Raw genomic sequence first — 20,571 nt, 5'->3', positions numbered from 1 at the left:
GGGGGGGGGTGGTGAAAAACACTTTTGATTAAACTTCAGTTTCAAATCACATTTCAACAACAAATTACCATATTAACTTTACCCCACAGTTTGACATCAGTACCATAATCCATTTACCAACTGCACGCTGCTTTAACTTGTGATAGTGAACATTTTCTGCTCAAGATACTGTACTGCAGCAACTGGACAGCCGTAACTGACAGGATTATGTAAAAACACTGGCTTATCATGAATGTCCTAACATTTTCTGATGTTAAATACTCACTTGAGAATGATGCAACTGCAAATATCACCAGTGGTTTTGTTTGCCAAGGTTATATTTTGCCTTAAGTGATGCAAAAGAACACAAGCTCCATTCCTGAAATAGCCAGTCTATAAATATGATACCTTTAGATATCCAGCTGAGCCAATGAATCTTTTGCCTTCAGAGTTAAATGCTAGTTTATCCCATTTGTGGAAAAAAAAAACCCCAAACAACAAAACACCACACCACAAAAAATGTAGGTATTTTAGATATTCTGCCTTGTACACTTTCTAGATAAGAAAAACTGATTTTTCCCTATTGTCTTTACCCAAACTGAGTGAGAAAACTGCTGACACGCTCCTTCCTTTCCCATCTGTGCCTTGCAGCTCCCCCAGCTCCTGCCATGCCAAACCCCACCCCGCTGGCCAGCCTGTAAATATTATATTTTGATAATAAATCCTTCCCTTTTGGCTCTCCTCTCTTCTCACCCCCTAAGCATTTTTTACACCAGGTTTCACTCCCCCTAGTACATCCCAAACACTATGCACACCAAGGTTTGTAGCTTTTGATCATTATTAAAGCTACCATAGGTCTTCCAGAGCTTAATGATCCTCATCTTTGGAGGGATTCAGGATATTGTTCCACCAGATAATATTATATGGTAGAAATAAATTCAAGAAAGTAGTATTTCTGTTTTCTGGTTAGCAAAAGCTAAGTAATACAGCGAAGTCAATGATGAGCATGGAGGAAGGAAGAATTTCTGAGGTGCTATTTAGGGAAGCAGGGAGGTGAAGAGAACAAAAACAGAAGAGAAAGGAAACCATACTGCTGGGAAATCTGTCGTCTGCTGATCAAACCGATTTTACAAATACGAAGATGTGATTTCCTCCTCAAATACTAGTCAATCTCTACCCCAGACCTCAAAGTGCAGAAAAACAGCAAGCAGCTGTTCTTGGAGGACAGAGTAACAGAAAAGAGCATGGAATAATGATGGAATGCTTCAGTCTAGCTACCCAGGGAAATTTGCCCGAAATGGTAAAAGCAGGAGCACTCTGCAGCTGTTGAGGTTTGGCTCTACCATGAACTAGGGGACCTGCCTCATATAGGTGCTTGATGCAATGGCCTCTCTTAACAGATGTAAAAGATCCTCTATCCCTTGTACATCCTGCCATTCACTTACACCTTATGCCATGGCAGCTTTTATATGCTGTTTTTTAAATTAATGATGTTATCCAGATTGCTGAAAAAAATTACCTTGTTTTACAATAAGGCTCTTAAAAAAAAAAGGCACATCTTCAAATAATGTCACTCTGCTTGAAAACAAGTTAGAGGCTTGGATGTCAGTCTTGTAATAAATACCATGTCTACTAAATCTATATTAAATCTATGGTTTTCTATCACATTGTGGTTTTCAATTACATTTTTACAATGACAGTCAAAATACCATCTCCATCCATTTATCTTCTTAATAATCAGCAAATCTCCTTTGTCTGCTGAAAGATCTTTGGTTTTGCCCACACAACCCTAAAAGTAGAAAACATGATGCAACATGCTATAAACTCCTGATCATATCCATCTACCCACTGAGAACATATCATTTGCATCTGCTGAAACTGCTTCAGACTTGGAGAAAATGAAATCACTATGTGTACTAATATTTATTAATACAAGAAAACCTCCCAAACACAGGATCTTCTACTTCATGTGCTAAGATCCCAGGTCAAATTTTCAAGTCACTGTAAAACAGCAGCTGTGCTTAAAGTCAGTGTAACAGTTATTACTCATCACCTATGAAAATAAGTCCCTTAAGTTTGTTTCAAACTATGCATAAAGAACATGTTATTTTTTTAAATTTAAGTTAGCAAGGAGTAATGCTTTCAGAACTTTTTAGTTGGCAACATTTGAACTATGATCTTTAATTTTGTCCTAGAATTCTTCACATATCTAAAGACCCAGAAGTCCTAGGTGAACACATTAACTCTTTTCTTTCTAATTAAAATTCCTTTTCTTTGGATGCCTTTCCATCTTTGTCTAGTATAATATACAGAGCTCTCCAGGTGTCCTACAAACTATTATCCACAGAAATTTCTTTGTCCTTCAGTTACAGAACCTCATTCATCTCCCTTCAATCGTTTTTAGGCTTTTGTCATGCCAAATATCAAACAAGCACTTCCAGAAGGTGTGATACAACACTTTTCACTGCTTTGCTCATCTTAAACCTAATCACCTCTGTATGCAAGTCTGCCTAAAACTAGGTACATATTTGAGCCAACTAGCTGCCTTTGGTATGACAATGTCAATAATAAAACAAAAATAAGTTTAAATAATAATAGTTTGAAGTAGAGGAGAAACGTCCCCTAGCAGTACCTGTTTATCACCATGGCATATAGTGTGAGAACAGCTACACAAAGCTGTTCAGCATAACTGTTGTAGTCATCTACAGTTAAACAAGATTAATCCTACTTCAACTGCCACATTTTTGGTCCAATAACTAGGATCAGAAGGCACTGCAAAGGTGATTTCATATAACAGAGCATGCTAGGTTATCTGTTTAAAGGCTAAGCAAATTAAACACAGCTATGGCAAGGATCAGAACAGTTAGTGAAAACTAAGTATACTGACTCACTGGTCCAAAAACCATCAAAGGAGAATAATTCAGATAATTGTTTCTGGTGCAAAACCCATGAAAACACCTGTAGAAAACTCCCCAGAAAGCCATGCAAATTGAAGGATTACCTAAGGTGAGGTAAGACCTCTTACAGGATACGGGGGGGTGAGATCTTTGGGAAAGAGAATTTTGGGGACTATATAAAATTTATTATGGGATTTTTTTAAGGGAATCGCAGGAATGTGCAAGACTTCTGATGGGATGTTTAAGGGAAGCACCAAAGGTGTATAAAAGGAAGGACTAAGGTAGATGTGAGAAACAAGTGTGGGAAAACCCACGGCAAAGAGGATAAAGGGGTCCAGTTGTGTGTAGACAGGTTACCAATTACACATCAATGCACAAGCCTTGCACTTCATCACTGCAGTCCCCCTGATAAGTTACTGCACCCTGTTTCTAATGGGTCTTGTGTACACGTGCCACTGCTAGCAAACTCCAAGTGGGACTAGCCCAGGAGTGGGACTACAGCAGTAAGTAAGAGCCACTGGAGTGGGACCACATATCTGAAGGACCTGAGGGTCTAGGGGCAGCAACTGGGGAAGACAGTCTGCATAACAGATGCTGCAGGGACAGTCTCACAGCAGCTTCCAGAGACTTGTACTGCAGGTGTGTGCACAACCCACAGGTGAACTTCAATCCTGGCCAGCTGGGGGGGAAGAGAATGGGGCTGCAACACCTCAGTGCAGCCTGTGTTTACACAGGTGCCAGCAAAGGCACTGCTCTCTCCCCATGTTGATTTGTGCTGGCCTTGTGTTTGTTTGCATTGCGTGAAGGTACACACACCAGTATTGGTTCGTATTGTTATGGCCTTGCAGATACAGAATCACAGCAACCCTGGATCCTTCAAACTGGGAGGGGAAAAATCCTCCAGGTCCCAAAGGCCATGGGACTCTGCTACCATGAACAAACATGAACAGTGGCAAAAAAAATCCTCCTGTGGAGTTTTTTTTAGTTGATCTAAAACTTTTATGTATTTCCATACACACCTCAGAAACCTGCGTGGCAGTTTAATTGGTTTAGATATCTACAGTATACACAGAGTAAAAGAAACTGTTTCACTCAAATATCTGTATTTTTAAGTAGCCTGGCTATGGCAGAACAAGGTACAAAACATGGAGAACGCCATAGATGCTTTATCTTGAAGTAGCTAAAATTCACTAAAGCTATGAAGATCGACTTAAATATTTCTGTAACAAAGAAGTTAATTGATTTTCAAAACAGTCTTTAAATATTTTTCCAAAGTAAGAATACATACAGAAGTTATCTTTTTTTCATCAGCAGTTGTGTAGGCACTGCACTGGTTTAGAAAACAGTTCATCACCTCCCTCTGCCTTTTTTTTTTTAAATTAACCACATCAAAATTGAAGACAATCTTTAACAGTTATTCTACATACACTCAAGTATGCATACATGTATCAATAACCTTTTTGTCTATGATTTAGATAAATCAAGGTAATCCCTTTCAGGTGCTTAATAGAAGGCCTGATTACACCTCCTTTAACACAATTTGTAAACCATTTCAGTGATGGCCTGTCACAGATCTTTATGAGCACTTCTTGCAAGCCCAGAGCTACCACTTGGCAACTACTACATTTAAATAAATAAAATTAAAAACCCTACTCTGAGTATTGTGGCATTATGTATTTCTGGCGGATGGCCACAAAAAAAATATTAAGAGACCAACTGCAAGGGCTTCCAAAAGGGACAAGCCTACGGCAGCTACCTCAACAACATAGAAATCTGAGGCCAGGGATCCTCTGAACAGACTGCAAATACCACCTGCAAAATTCCAAATTACTGACTTCAGAATGTCCTAACTTTAGAATTCCTTTTTTCAGCATGCTGTTACAGTCTCTCTAGCAACATTTTTAACCAACCCTGATCCTTGGAGCTGCTCCACTTGGAGGCCTGTCTGAAAGCCACCATACAAAGTCTTTGAACATAAAAAGCTCTTTTGGACATAGCTCGTGCAGTAGAGCTCCACAACAATACCATACCTTGTAATCAAACTAACTTCAGAACTGAAAGCTCTCTAGTTACATTCAAGACTGAAAATTTTCAATCAGATTCCAGATTAGTTTGGTTTTGCAAATTGTGAAAGACTTGACTACAGCTGTGTCACACCATACTTTGGACCACACATTCTTCCTCAATTTTCTGTGTTCAGGAGGAAATGAACTGTATTTGGCACAGAGCACACTGTATTAGTACAACAGGCACACAGCCAGCATCAGTCTGTTCCCTGATTTGTTCCACTGCTTCTCATAATCCTATTTACAGCTCTTCAGACCTCTTTCTCTTCCTGCATAGAATGATAGAATCCTAGAATGGTTTGGGTTGGAAGGGACCTTAAAGATCAACTAGTTCCAGCCTCCCTGCATGGGCAGGGGACCTCCCACTAGACGAGGTTGTTCAAAGCCCCATTCAACCTGGCCTTGAACACTTCCAGGGAGTTGGCATCCACAACCTCCATAGGTAGCCTGCTTCAGTGTCTCACCACTCTCACACTAAAGAATTTCTCCCTATCGTCTAACCTACATCTACCCTCTTTCAACTTAAAGCCATTACCCCATGCCCTCTTGCTACACACCCTGGTAAAAAGACCTTCCCAGATTTCCAGGTATTGGAAGGCCACTATGAGGTCCCCCTGGAGCCTTCTTCTCCAGGCTGAACAACCCCAACTGTCCCAGCCTGTCTTCATAGCAGAGGTGCTCCAGCCCTCAGATCATCTTTGTGGCCCTTCTCTGGACTTTCTGCATGAGCTCCATGTCTTTCTTATGTTGGGGGTTCCAGAATTGGACACACTACTCCAGGTGGGGTCCCACAAGAGGTGAGTAAAGGGGGAGAATCCTCTTCCTTGACCTACTGGCCACACATCTTTTGATGCAGCCTAGGACACAGTTGACTTTTTGTGCTGCAAGCACAAGATGCCAGCTCTTGTTGAGCTTCTTGTCCACCATCACCTCAACCTCTGACTCAAGTTTCACTATTTCTTACCTTCTCAAGAAAAAACATAACCCAAGTTTCAGATACTAATAGCAATCAAAAGCAGAGCAATAACAAACCAACAACTTTATTTGGAAATTCCACCAACATTACGAAACATGCTTTTTTCCCCTTTGAAATCAGCAATTCCCTCACTCTTCTCCACTCTCAAGGTCACTTTTAGAAGTCTACATCTATCCCAATGGAAGAAAAGCAGAAAAACAGTAAAAGAAGCCTTTATTTTTTTATATAGACTTAAAATAGAAGATTTACTGTAAGTCTCATCTGAAGAAGTTTCTGGCCTCTATACAATTTATGTCATTTTTCATCCAGATTTTAGAAGTTTTAAATATGCTAAAGACAAAAGGTATTTATTCAACTATGTCATTATTATTAGCAACTTCAACAGTCTGAAGTTTTGTCAAGTAACAACAGTTAAGAAGACAGCACAAAACTACAAATATGTTTACAGATGTCTGAAAATCCCATTGAATTCTTTTTGGATAAAAGAAAAATACCATATTGCAATATGTATAATGAATGCATTGTATTTCTCAGTTGGAAGAATCAAGATCTAGTCTGCTGCAGTAAGGTCACTTGTTTACTTTATTAGATTTGTTTAAAAAAAAAAAAAAAGGTAAGGACAACTGATTTTATAACTTTCTCTGGAACACATTTCTTTTGCCTGTGGCGAAGCTCATCCTTCTTTTGCAGTAATGGTATCACAGAACAGGATTGGAACTCCACAAGGTACCAAGTCACATGCCTATATCAAAAGGGTCCAACTCCACAGTGTTGGGACAGTAACATCAGATACACAAATGTCAACAAAAGATAACAGGACAAATTCTTACTCAAAGTGGACGATGACTTGAGAAATCAGAGCACGTGAATACTTGGAAGAAAAGCCATGGTTCTGGAGCCGTACGCTGTCTGAATTTCATACCGTGGATTCATTCAGTGGTCACACTGGCTTTCATTGTGACATTTTGTGCATGTGAAAACAATTATTTTACTACTGCCACAATATGTTTCTTCCGCTCTGAAACAAACGGCATAGATCCTGGTTTGCTGTGCTTACGACGATTCAGTTCCCTAGAAATAAAAGACAAAACAATGAAATCCAGGAGTCAGCACAAAGATTTAACAACCATTAGCTTCCTCATACAGCTACTAATGAAGGCACTCTACAATTAAAAAAAAATAATAAATTGCTCTGCTTTTATTAATCAAAAGCCACCTACTTCCTCCTCTGAGAATAAGACAAACTACTTTGACAGATAACTTTAAAACTGGCTAATTTAGAAAAGTTTCAAATTGAGTCTTTTCTTGGGAAGTCAACTTGCTTGGTATTCCTGTCAACAGGATTTGCTGCACACATTTGTAGAGTATTTCAGCAGAGAAAGAGAAGAAAAGCCAACCACTTCTTTATTTTACTGTTAATTTAATGGTTGCTGCAAAGTATGCCACCTACTCCTAAAAATTCCAAGATGGCAATGGTCCAGGTGACTGAAAACACTCATCCTAGAGTCTGGAATCAAAAAGAAAAGAACCCCACACAATAGAAAAGCAAAACCAAAAAACCTCCACACACCCAAACCAGGCCATTCTGTGTCCATTGCAATGTTGCATCCTGTCATGTTTAACAAAGCATTGTGGCTCCTTCCAACACAGTATTCACTCCCATTTCTTCAGGGAACTTTTGGAAAGCAGCCAGTCCCCACTGACACTGGCAGTTGTCTGCCTTTTCCTTATAATCAAAGGTTAATCAATCCAGTAGCTCATGATCACTTATTCAGATGTTACAAGTAACTCATGCTTGTTCTTCCCACACACCATAGCTCTAACACTCCCGTACACGACTGCTCCAGCACTGCAGTCATGCATTTTGTTAAGATCAAGAGAAAAGAGCCAGAAGAAGAAGACATACTTTCGCCGACGAGCTTCTCTCATGATTCGTTGCTCCTTGATTTGGCAATATATGCTTTTAGGCAAGTGACGGTGCTGAGCTATGCGTCTGATCTTTGGGTGATACTGGAACTTCTCCTTCAGCTTCTGGTTGTAATTCATAGCTGCCTTCTCTCGTGGTGCAAGCTATGAGAAAAACAGAAACATGTTATAAAAGTACAGGGACTTCACTGCCAGGATTTTTTCTACAAAACACAATTGTAACTTTTAATTCAACTCGCTTCCTTCTATCAAACAGCTGTAACCACAGCAACTTTACAGTTAGGGTAGGTAAATACTAAAAACTTACATCAACAATACCCCAATGCTCAAACACAAAGTATTATCACAGAATTTAAAGTTCAGTGAAGCAAGGGAATTTATTCCCTGAAAATCAGATTTTGATGTGCTGTAGAGAACCAGAACAAAAATAGTTGACAGTAAAACCTTTTTGATCAGAGTCTGCCTGCTTTCCTAACCTCTCATGATGATGAACTTCTGCTGTGAAACAAGATTTGTAGGCATTCTAATCACTAGCCAGCGTAAATAGAAACATTATAAATTAAATGTCTTCATGAACAGCTTTCCAAGCAGCTCTTTAGGTGGCCTAATCTTACACAGAACCTTGATCCATTAGGAAGCACAGTGTACATCTCAGGTTTCAAGTATCAGCTTGACTATATGGCGCACAGGGAGCTCCTACTTTTATCAGGCAGCTAAAAATACCTCAGTATCACAAACACATTAAATACAAGTGACCTAGTATTACCACAAAATACTTTAACTTTATCCATGTTTAAAATTATGCCTGACCCCCATTAACAATCCTGAAAGTGAGAAATGCCTTTTCCTGACAGCTAACCTAGAGAGGATTTTTATTTTTTTATTTTCAACAAGGCATGTTTCCTTTGGTCCTAATGTTTACTTATCAAAAGGGGGGGGGAAACCCCAAACCTGTGTGCTGTGTTTTTGTTTAAAGCATGCATTGCTTCACAAGGAGTATCAGTTTATATGTATTTTGCATTTGCTCATATCTCTGGAAATTTCAGCTGCATCTCAGTCTAGTTAGCTTTCATATAAACAGAAAATCTATTAAATATTAACAGAAGATAATCTACCTTCTTCTTCCTACTCTCCCTCCAAAATGCATTCTTGTAACTCCAACACTTCAGACATCTAAAATCCCTTCATATTCTCAAACAAGCAGTGGAACAAGTCTTTTCCTCTCCCATATTTCTTTCATTCACTATTACCTGCACCTAAAGTATTAAAAGTGAAATAACAATTAATGTTCTACGTACTTACCTTTGCAACTGACTCAGTTTCAATAATTTCTTACTTTCTCAAGAAAAAACAGAACCTGAGTTTCAGATACTAATAACAAAAAAAAAAAAAAAAAAGAGCAGTAACAAACCCAACAACTTTATTTGGAAATTCTACCTACATTATTATGAAAAATGCTTTTTTCCCCTTTGGAAACAGCAACTGCTTGCCTCTTCTCCACTTTCAAGGTCACTTTTACAAGTGACTTATTTTAGAATATTTCATAAATTCTAAAAAAAAATATATATTCAGAAAATGTTGGTCCAAAATAGCATTACTGGTATGAAACCAAGTATCAATAAAACATACAGCAAAGAAATTTCTCCTTTGGGACAATAAAGATACCAGGCACCAGATGCAGAATTGCTTATCACTCAGATAATTCCTATTCAGGTGTCAAGACACATAATAGTCTTAAAGTCTGTTTCTTCACACCCTCTTACTCACAATAAAAAGTCTTTCTACTTACATTTATGATGACCTCTCAAACTGCAAGTAAATTTGACACTCTTAACCCACTAAAACTAACACCCCCTCCCCGCCACCCTTTACTGAAATTACTTCTAGCAAGCCAGCCTGAATAGCTGCTTCACACTTACTAAATCCCAGGTGTTCTCACTCTGCAGAAAACTGCCAACATAATCCAAATTAAAAAGCTTTAATTTTAATTAAATGCAATTATTTTCCTTTAATTTAAGAAGCCCAAATTGCTGCTTATTTAGTATACCTTGATGATTCTACCAACAAGAGGTGAATCTGTAAATTAAAGACATATCCAGGATATCTTATTCAAAAAATTAATATAGATTAAGCAGTGGTTATGTATAAAGTGGTATACAGAAATGCACACAGCTGATGGACTTTTCATCCAACTACTGTCTGCCAACACTGCTTATACCAGGCTGTGCTAAGTCCACCCTCATCTGCACATTAAAAGAGAACTCTGCAATAATGACAAGTTTCTGTCTATTTATGAAAAACAGCAAATAGCTATGAAAGCAGAGACTGCAATAACACTGAATTCCAATCCCTCTCTTGCAAGTCATTTTACAAAGGTCAACATAAACAGCTGAAGAGAACAGCATTACTTCCCTTTCTGCTCTGAGCTGGAGAAGATGTAAACACAGCACAAGTCACCAGGATTAGAGATTTCATTTATAGGGACTAAAACATTCTGCAATACAGTAAATTAAGATTTATATGATATCATAAGAAAAAGACATGCTAAGGATGACATATGACCCTTTTTTCATGTATTCCAAAACTGAATGCGAAACTTCCTTCCTGTGTGAGGGAAACAGAAATTATGTGGCAGATAGACAGCTGGTTTGTCATTACCACAGCAGTACTTCAGAGCAAATATCTAGGGTGAAAAACGGGGACAAAGAATTCTAAAATGCAGCCACGTTGTCAGCAATAGGAAAATGTGTCCTCAAGTAAACTGTTTATGCCTCTTTCCTTCCTCCAGATGATAGAGGCTGGTTACTTTTCCCATCTAAGCAGAAGTAAGCATTTTTCCAGAGCCTTGATTGAAGAGCTAAAACCAACTTTAATGAAAAATTCTCCTTTTAAGGAGGGCTGTATCTGTACTGTGCAGTATTTAAAACTTCACATTATGAGACTCCCCTAATTCAGCATGAAAATAAGAAATTACTGTTTATCTATCCTGTCCAGGTTGCCCTTCTACATTAGGGCAGACAGAGCACAGATGCAATGTATTTTTAGAATACAAACATATTCCAGCAGTTTTCTACACCATAGCTTGTCTTCACTTTTTTCTCATTGCTCTGCTGAAAACACCTTCCTAAATTTATTGCCATAAAGTTTATTACTCAATGTTTCCTTGGATCAAAAACTTATGGCTTTTTTATATCTAAATGAAAGATAAAAAAGATAATGTAAATGTTAAGAGCACAAAGTCATAGCTAAAGGGATTAAGCTACATGCACACTGACTCACAAACACAAAATCACTGAAAAGAGAGCCATGTCACAACGGTATCTGGTGCTCCTTGTTATCAGCCTTATCTCACAAAATGGAACTGTATACTAGAAGCAGACTGAAAGGATATACAATTACTTAGGCAGTTTTGACACACTCCTGCTAATGCACTTCGCTAGATCAAAACCAAGACTTCTAATTGCACTCTCTCCTTTTTCAGTCCTTACTCAAAAGCTATTATTTCTGCATCTGGTAAGAAAGCAGCAAACGTATGCTCCACTGCTGTTACACTACTCACACTTGTTTTTACACTTGCTAAAATTGAAATCATTCCCAAGCAGAAAGTTTTCTTCTTCAATTGTCCACTGCTCTACTCCAATTCTTAACTACTCTGGAAATGTACCAGAACCAAATTTTGCAGCTGTCACTCACACAAGTAATGTTACTTTAACACTGTAAGAACTGCATGTGTAGATTTTTTTCTAATGTGTTAATAGATTGAAGAACAATACAACTTTAAGTTTTACTGATGGTTCATTGTTTTCACTATAACTCAAAAAACCCAATGTATCACTTTCCTTGTACTAATTAGATTAATTCCATTTTATTAACTGAAACCTATTCTATTACTGCTGCTTTTCCAGCCTTTTCACTTAGACAGTGCTCTATTTTACTTTTTTCCTCAAAACCAAGTCATTTACCTTTCAGAAATCCCAAACCTCTCCAAGAGCACATGTACAAAAGCCTCAAACATATTGTATTTTATTAACAGTATTAGAGCACTCTGGAATTATCTCAAAATTCTTGTTTAATTGGGTCTTTTGCTTCCGGACAAGCAAAGCTAGAGATGTACTACTTTAAAAAGAAAACCTGTTAAGTCCTATTTAATAATACTGATTACTATTCTAACAACCTTTATGAAAAAACTAAACACTGCAAATTATCTTTAGACAACTTCTGCAATAGCTCCAACAGGGAGATTTGGGGGTTGCTACCCCTACATAAAACCCATGCAGACTTAATTTGTCAGTGGAGTGGAGACACAGCATGCCTCTGGCTCCTCCAGAGGCTTTTATTCTTACTTCAGTGTTCCACTGATTTTAAATAATGATCACATTGCCAAATACATTAGAAAACAAAATAAAAATGCATGTCAGAACTGATGACTGCTGGGGTAGCCACAGTTCACAAAATACAACTTTCCAACTGGATAAATTTTCTTCAGTCACAACATAAGTACTATATATTCACTATAATTACCCTGGAGCCCAGCAATGCTAGAAGGAAGCAAAACCAAATACTCAACAAATAGAAAAGTAGTAATAGAATTTATTTTTTTTCGTCTTTGTTTTCATTCACTCCCACCCCAAAAATATAAATCTTAAAATACAATGCATTACAAGATATATCAGAAATATAGTGACTGTTGGATGAGTCATTCAATCAAATCTTCTCAGCAAGAAAAATCGCAGACCAAGCAACTAAGCATTTCAGACATATTCTGACACTTCTGACAGAATTACTGAGTGTTCAGTTTTGAATATGCAAAATGTTAAAAAAAAAAAAAAAGCCATGGATTGTGGAAGAATTGGACATTCCTAAAATGAGCAAGCACATGTCTACCAAGATAAGAACACCAATCCTCTAAAAGGTTTTTTGGGAAAGAGCATCTCCTAAAGAAAAAACAGTGAAGCCATCAACAGTTGCAATGTTATGAACCAGATGAATTACCAGGTTTGACTGAGTAAGTATTGGCACAGTTGCCTGAATCCAAGCAACATTTCCAAGGTACATCCAAAAACATCAGAAGCCAGAAAGATTCCACTCAAGTTCTATCAGCAACATTTATTCTCTAAACACTTGGAAAATAAAATTTCACATGGATTCTAAAGAAAATTTTAACAAGTACCACAGCACATTCAGATAGTTACTAATTTAATATCCAAATTCCACGTTTTGCTAAATTCAAAGCTTCAACAAAATCATGCTTGAACACATTTCCACAGAAGATATGGAGATGTGAAACATGGTATCTTCTTAATAGAACCAAATCTTTACCAGTTCATTAGCATCATCCATGTGACATGAGAGCAGTTTTTCTGCATAATTCACTGCCCCTTGTGAGTTCTTCCTGTCTTGCTAAATAATTTTGCTTTCTTAAAACATCTTTTGATTTGCAAGGTAGTGGGTTTTTTTTAAGACAGGATGACAAGTTTTGTGTTCTAAATGATGGGATGGCTTTCATTTCTGACAGTTTAAAAAAACAAACAAGAAAGGAAACAAATGAAAACAAACATATGCCACTTGACCTAGGGGTTACAGACATCTACTGACTTAGTCCTCTGGGGACCTGATAGCCAAAAAACTTTGTCGGAAGTGCTCACAAACACATGCACACTACAAAAATCTCTGTATGATCCAGTAACAGCAGAACTCAATCTTACATGCAGCCTCCAATAGGCACATCAAGCAGCAACTATGTACTTAGAAACATAAAAAAGCATTTTATGTGTGATTCACTATCAGGTCAAGGAACACAGGGGTATTGATGTGCAGACCCAGAAGTTACAACTGGCAGTGCCTTTTTCACATCAGTTTTCAGATGCAAATACTACAAAAAACAGCAGAATGTCATTTACGATTCTACATTTTCAATACTTAAACAACAGCCAACTTGTCCTTTCGGTACACAGTATTTCTGCGACAGAGGAATAGTTGGGTTTGCCTATTACTTCCCAAAGCCAAATATCCTTACTTTTTCTTCAGAAAAGGAGCTAATGCCATCTAGTAGAGATTAAAGTGAATTTTATCTGAAAATACTAGGAATCATTTGATATTAAAAGGTTGTATTCAACATTCTTTGTACCCACTTATGTCTCATAAAAAGGGTACGTGGCAGAATTGCATCTCAAAAAATACAAAATAATTCTGTTGCAGTATGATTATAGTGAATAAAGAAAAGTTTTATCTAATACAGTAAAGCCAAGTGAAAAGGGCATTGCCATGACCAAAAGGATACAACACCAGGACAGGTAATATTTCTGCCAAATACCGCACTGTCTGAGCAAATTCAATATAAAGGTTCAATCAAAACGTAAAGCCTGTAATAAGCTTTGTGTGTTCCTTAAAATTAGCAAGTACAGGACTGATACGTTAAATGTTTGACTGAAGCACTGCATGGGGAAATCTCAAGAGTAAGTTCAGAACATGAGGAAAAAAAGAAACCATAGAATCATGTAATAGTTTGAGTTGGAAGGGACCTTTTTAAAGGTCATCTATTCACAAATCCCCAGCAGTGAGCAGGGACATCTTCAACCACATTTGACTGCTCACTTGATGAGGCTTCAGGTAACTCCAAGCACTCTAGACTTAACTGTGCAATAGATTCATCCCCTTAACTGTACAATATTCTTCCCTGAATTACAGCTTCCCTTTCCTCCTTGCAGTCTTTCACAAAATAAAGCAGAAACACCCCCAAGCCTTATTTGACAGCTAGGCAGATGGGCTCAGAAACAGCAATGTAAGCATCTCCAAAATACCCTACAATATAATGCTACGTAAAGAGATTACTCCCAGTGGACGAACTGTCAAATTCATTCTCCAAAGTCATTCAATACTTTAATATATCCATATGGATTAATACATGCAAGTGGTAGATGCAACAAAAAATTTTGGCTTTGTCTATACAGAAACATTTGAACAAGTGTTAACTGCAAAGATGTATCTAATCAGACTGACCTCTTTTCCTTCGAGGAGCACTTCAACTAAATCGACTTGCACTGAATTAAATGGACTTTAGCCACCATACAAGTTTGGCTACTTGATATCCCAGAGTTACATAAGTTAATTACCATCTCATTTATGTATTGATGCAAATGGTCTATTTTACAACACATATGGTTTATCAGAGGATGAACTGTACATGACCAGTTTTATGTCAGTCAAAATCTTTAAAAGTACTAACCTTAAGCTTCAGTAGAATGACTTAGGTATGCCAAACCAGAATTTATTGCTTTTTCTCTAGGGCAAAGGGGTGAATTCTCACCTGTAGTATCCAGGTAAAAAACTTTTTATCTAGTTTACTTAGAACTGATGATTACTGTTTACATTAAACAAGACCCCAAAAAATCACCTTCCATAGCAATAACAGGGCATGTAATTATGATTATTAATTGCAGTAAATTCAATTAACTATAACGTGAATGTCAGTTTCCAAATTAAATAGAAAAGTCAAACTACAATTTTATATTTTCCTTTTAGAAACAAGCTTTTAGAAATTGAATAAGCTAAGCAGTCATATTAACAGCAAAAAATTCCAAACATCTTGTGATAACAAAAAGTAAAATTCAACTCTTACCACTCCCAACTTTTCAGAAGCATTAGCTTTCCACAGACGAATATTCATCTCATCTGAGCCACACAGAATATATTTGCTATCTGAAGTCCATTTTACAGTGATGACATGCTGCATTCGCTTGGTATGATACACCTCCCTAAACAGAGAAATATTTTTAATGATCTATCCTCACTTTTCCCACCAACATTACCTTTCAAATAGCAGAAAGCATTCTGTGCAAGGCAAAATGTTTCACTTTCTTTGTTGCTTTTTCAATACATTTGACTTTTTATTTTTATTTTTAAACACTGTGCTGATTTATGTCTAGGGAGATTCCAATAACCTGTAATGGTTAGACTGACGAGGGAACACCTAGAATAAGATGCTTTTCAAACAAGTGTTTTCATAGAAATTACAGTAAATGGCTAAAGAATAACTCTTTTTGCAAAACTTGCCATAGGTAGACAATATATGATACAATGTATGCATGCTGTTCCCCCAAAATTTTAATTAATGCACTGTTACACTGATCAGATACTACAGAATGGGAGTGAAGAAGAATGGGTGCCAAAACATGAGACAGCACCATTTTGAACAAGAAAGAGAACAGTAAATAAACACCTCCAGCTGTCCACTTAAGACATGGCAATGGATTGGCTACTCATTGTGACTTCCCTCCTTTCCCTGAAAATGGACTTCCTTACCATTGTCAAAAGAGCTCCAAGGGAAAAATTTAAAAGCCTAAAATCTCAAAGGAAAATCTCCAGTCCTGCAAACAAGAACTAAATAAGTAATATCAGCTAGTAAAAAGGGATTCAGAACAGCTGTGTGACTACTAAAGGATAAACTAAATTAAATTGCTGCTAATCTGACTCCTGCTCAACAGGTGCCAGCACCTGTTGACAAGTGTTTCTACATGCTACACTTAAACCAATATTTAATGGAGATTTGATTAGAATTCCATTTAATTATGTACCAAATATAGAAAATCAATATTGTTCATAAAGTTCTTCTTTTATTTCTGCTATAAAAATATAGGATTAAGTACACTTTTGTGGTAGTTTTAATTATTTATTAGCATTCTAAAGGTGAAGAATAAGTAACGCCTACATAGTGTTCACTAATACCCACTCCTTTTGGTATATCAGTCACACTCTGCAGCTTATAGACCATCCTCTTTCTTCTAACTAGTTATTTTCACCAGTAAAATCCAAGTAGTAATGGAAAGGAATTATGGAAACACCACCTATTCAAGAGCTGTGGAAAAACTAGACTGAGGTTGAGCTGAAGGGGTTGCAAGAAAAGCAGAACAAACGAATATACCTCTCTAAATAAGCTTTAATAAATGTAACTATCTCTTGTAATCCACATTTAAGTGATGCTCTACCAGAAAATCTATGTAAAGGATTAAGCCTGAACACCTTAAGAAAACATGAGTTCTCCAGCTTTTTACTGATGTGATGTTTAATAGGGTGTGTGCAGACAAACATTTTCACAAGCATTTCTGTTTACTTTCATATTACTGTTTGACTCAGTAAATAAGCTTTTCTTTACCTGCATTTGGGGAACTAAGCACTTTTCCTTTCCTTACTCTGAACTTCCAGCCTTTGCCTCTCCTGTTGTTGTGTTTACAAATCATTACATATGATTCTCATGGAAAGGAAACACAAAACATGGGCAAATATCCTGGATCTGTCATTCAAAAAATTTGCAAAGACATCTGGTTCTATTTACCAAGAATTTACTAAATTTAACCAACTTCATATTAAAACTTACTTTTTATAACTAGACTCCTAATTTCAGTTTTCATTTTAAAATAAACTAGAAAACAATGGAAGTTAGGAGTTTTTCAGATTTTCAGGAGATAGAAAGTCAAAACTAGATTATTGTCAGGATGCATGTTTACAGATGCTCGTTAGCTGCTCTCTCATTTTCCAAGTGGAATCAGATATTCCATGTGGAGACTTTTCTTCATTCCATGGTATTAATTTCAACTGTGTAATTCTGAAAAAGCGCATGTTCTAAAGAATTCTAGGTGTCCCAGATGCCTCAGGCAGTTTATAGGAGGCTAAATTCTTCATCTGTAAGGCTCTTCCTCACTCAGCTTATGGCCACCACAGAGAAGGGGAAAAAGGGGGGGACAAACAGGCAAATTCTTTCCACAGGCCTTGGCAACAAACTTCTATGAGGTGAAATAAAGACTTTTACTACTGCATGATGGGGTCTGCAAACTTCCCCTCAATCACATGCTTTAACTTTGCATATCACCACTTCTGCGAACATTACTATTCCATAGAAAGGAAAGTCTGTAGAAGACAAGGGCTTAATAGAAAAACCACAATAAACAAAGCCACAAAGGAACTGAAATACCTAATTACTTTTAAAATACTATTGTAGGGCAGGAAGAAAATGAAAACTATCTGTAGATTAGTTACAAAGGAAAATGTACACAGCCCATCTTGATCTCTAATGCAGCACACAAAGAGTGACAGTGAATAATACCTACATAGCTGCATCAATCAATAATATAAATATGCTCTTCCCCAATCAATATTTCAACATTTCCACCCTGCAAATCATCTCTTTGGGTGGACCAAAGCTGGAGTGAGGAAGGCAACTAGAAGTAAAATAAGGTTAAAAATAAAGAAGAAGAATTAACAACAAAAAGTTGAAATGAAGGTAGGTTTATGAACAAATGATACCAGACAGATCTGATAACTTGCTTCAATTTTCACCAAACTGAAAAAAAAAAGTAATAATGGAGACACAGATCCAATCTGAACTTCAGCAAAGTATTCAATACACTGCCTTATGAAATCTTACACAAAAAACTAATTAAAAGTTAACTGTATTCAAAGCAATGCCACATGAATCAAAACCTGGTTGACAAAATACAAACAATGGTAATAAGCATACTAAAACAGATCACAAAAGTGCCCCAAGCTCATCTGCAGGATTTCATACAGCAGTGCTTTTCACATAACATGTTTAGCAATCATTCATATAGGATGATGACAGCCCCTAGAAAACCAAGTGCTACCATGTGGTAAGGCACTGCAAAACTTAAGTGGTGAGAGATACATCACAAAGTGACCTAAAAACATTAAAGATACACAGAGGGAAACAAGATGGCAAATTACCTGTCAACTACATGATCTGTCAATATCAAGTTATATAGAGAGTAAAATTTCAGTATTCATAAAATCATAGAATGGTGAAGTTTGGAAGGGACCTTAAAGATCGTCAGGTTCCAACCCCCCTGCTATGAGCAGGGACACCTCACACTAGACCAGGCTGCACAAAGCCCCACCCAGCCTCGTCTTAAATACTCCCAGGGAGAGGGCAACAACCACCTCCCTAGGCAACCTATTCAAGTGCCTTACTACCCTCATAAGTGAAGAAATTCTTCCTGATGTCTATCCTAAATCTACCCTCTTTCAGGTTAAAATCATTACTCATTGTCCTGTCTTTGGCCTCTCTGGTGAAAAGCCCCTCCTCGTTTTCCTGTAGGCCCCTTCAGGTACTGGAAGACCATTACAATGTCCCTCCAGAGCCTTCTCTTCTCTAGGCTGAACAGCCCCAACTCTCTCAGCCTGTCTTCATAGCAGAGCTGCTCCAGACCTTGGATCATCTTGGTGGCCCTTCTCTGGATCATCTCCACCAGATCCATGCCTTTCCTGTGCTGAGGAGGGCTCCAGAGCTGTACACAGTATTCCAGGTGCAGACTCACCAGAGCAGAGGGGCAGAATCCCCTCCCTGGCCCTGCTGCCTACACTTCTTTTGATGCAGACCAGGATGCAGTTGCTCTCTGGGCTCCAGCGCACACTGGCAGCTCATGTCAAGCTTCTCATCAACTACCACCCTCAAGTCCTTTTCCTCAGCATTGCTCTCTATCCATCCTCCCCCCAGCCTCTATTTGTGCCTGAGGTTGTGCTGACCCAGGTGCGAGACCTTATACTTGGCCTTGGTGAACTTCATGAGGTTGGCACTGGCCCACCTCTCCAGCCTGTCAAGGTCCCTCTGGATGGTGTCCCTTCTCTCTGGGGTGTCACCTACTCCACACAGCTTGGTATGATCAGCAAACTTGCTGAGGACACACTCAACCCCACTGTCCATGTCTCCAACAAAGGTATTAAACAGCACTGGTCCCAGTACTGACCCCTGAGGGACACCACTCATCACTTGCCTCCACTTGGACACTGAACGTTCACAGAAAGTGAATTCCTCAATAAAGATGTTAGTGAATTAATTAAGAATGTTGAGGTCTAGCGAAAGAGGTCACTGGTATGAATCACAGAGAAAAAGAACTCAAGTGTCACTTACCTGCTGTGACCTTTGTCTACAGGAAAAATGCGGACAGACTTATCAAAGCTGGCTGAGACAAATTCTTTCCCAGTGGGTGAATAATCCACATCGAGGACAGCAGACACGTGATCCATATGCACCACCATAGGTGATTCCAGGTAGCGCATATCAAAAGTATATAGGCTTTAGAATAAATACAACAATAGCTTAATATCTTAAAAAGTCCCAAGTAAATAGTGCATTTTTGCCAATTACTTTAAACATACGTAAAACTTAATTTAGGAGAGACTCATATTGCAAAAGGAGCTCTTCAAAACTTCTCATAACACATTAAAAGAAAGACTGATGAATTGTTAAGGGATTGAAAAAAAAACGTATTAGCCAGAAGCTTTCATTATTGGATCTGACCTAAGTTTTTTTCTCACTGTCAAAGAACAGAATAGTCTCCACAGTTTCTTTCATCATCAGTCCATGGGTCATTGACCAGACCTATTATTTTTCCAGTCACCACGCTGTCCTTCTTTACTCCATCTTCAGATGTAAGTACATAACCTGAACTTAGACAAACATCTCTGAACCATTACAGCAAGCCTATCAACTCTACAAGGTTTATGGATATTTCCATACAGGGAACTCCTAGTAATTCAGAGTCTACTGTGATGTTCCTGTTTGGTTGGCAAGCTAATTTTACCTTCCTACTACCTAATTGTCTTTAGGCCAGACAACACAGAAGTCCAAGGAAAGTTTGGTCCTTCAATACACAGAGATACCAGTTCAGCAGAGCACATTATCTGTAAGAAAGCATTACATGGAAATACACAGCTG

General features: G+C 37.9%; 1 protein-coding gene across 1 annotated transcript in view; it reads right to left on the bottom strand.

The window, feature by feature from the left end:
• Window positions 1-6,837: 6,837 nt before the first annotated feature.
• DCAF13 (DDB1 and CUL4 associated factor 13) overlaps window positions 6,838-20,571 on the bottom strand; it is a 22,696-nt gene continuing 8,962 nt past the window's right edge. The window contains exons 7-10 of the mRNA XM_010006530.1: window positions 19,765-19,929; window positions 15,463-15,598; window positions 7,825-7,988; window positions 6,838-6,989 (exon numbers count right to left, since the gene is read on the bottom strand). Coding sequence (XP_010004832.1) covers window positions 6,902-6,989; window positions 7,825-7,988; window positions 15,463-15,598; window positions 19,765-19,929 — 553 coding nt within the window. The 3' untranslated portion in view covers window positions 6,838-6,901. The remainder of the gene's footprint in view (window positions 6,990-7,824; window positions 7,989-15,462; window positions 15,599-19,764; window positions 19,930-20,571) is intronic.

The sequence above is a fragment of the Chaetura pelagica genome, unplaced genomic scaffold, assembly GCF_000747805.2.
Source record: "Chaetura pelagica isolate M959 unplaced genomic scaffold, ChaPel_1.0 scaffold76, whole genome shotgun sequence".
Taxonomy (NCBI): domain Eukaryota; kingdom Metazoa; phylum Chordata; class Aves; order Apodiformes; family Apodidae; genus Chaetura; species Chaetura pelagica.
Note: the sequence above shows the minus strand (reverse complement) of the source record. Positions and strands in the feature narration are given on the sequence as shown.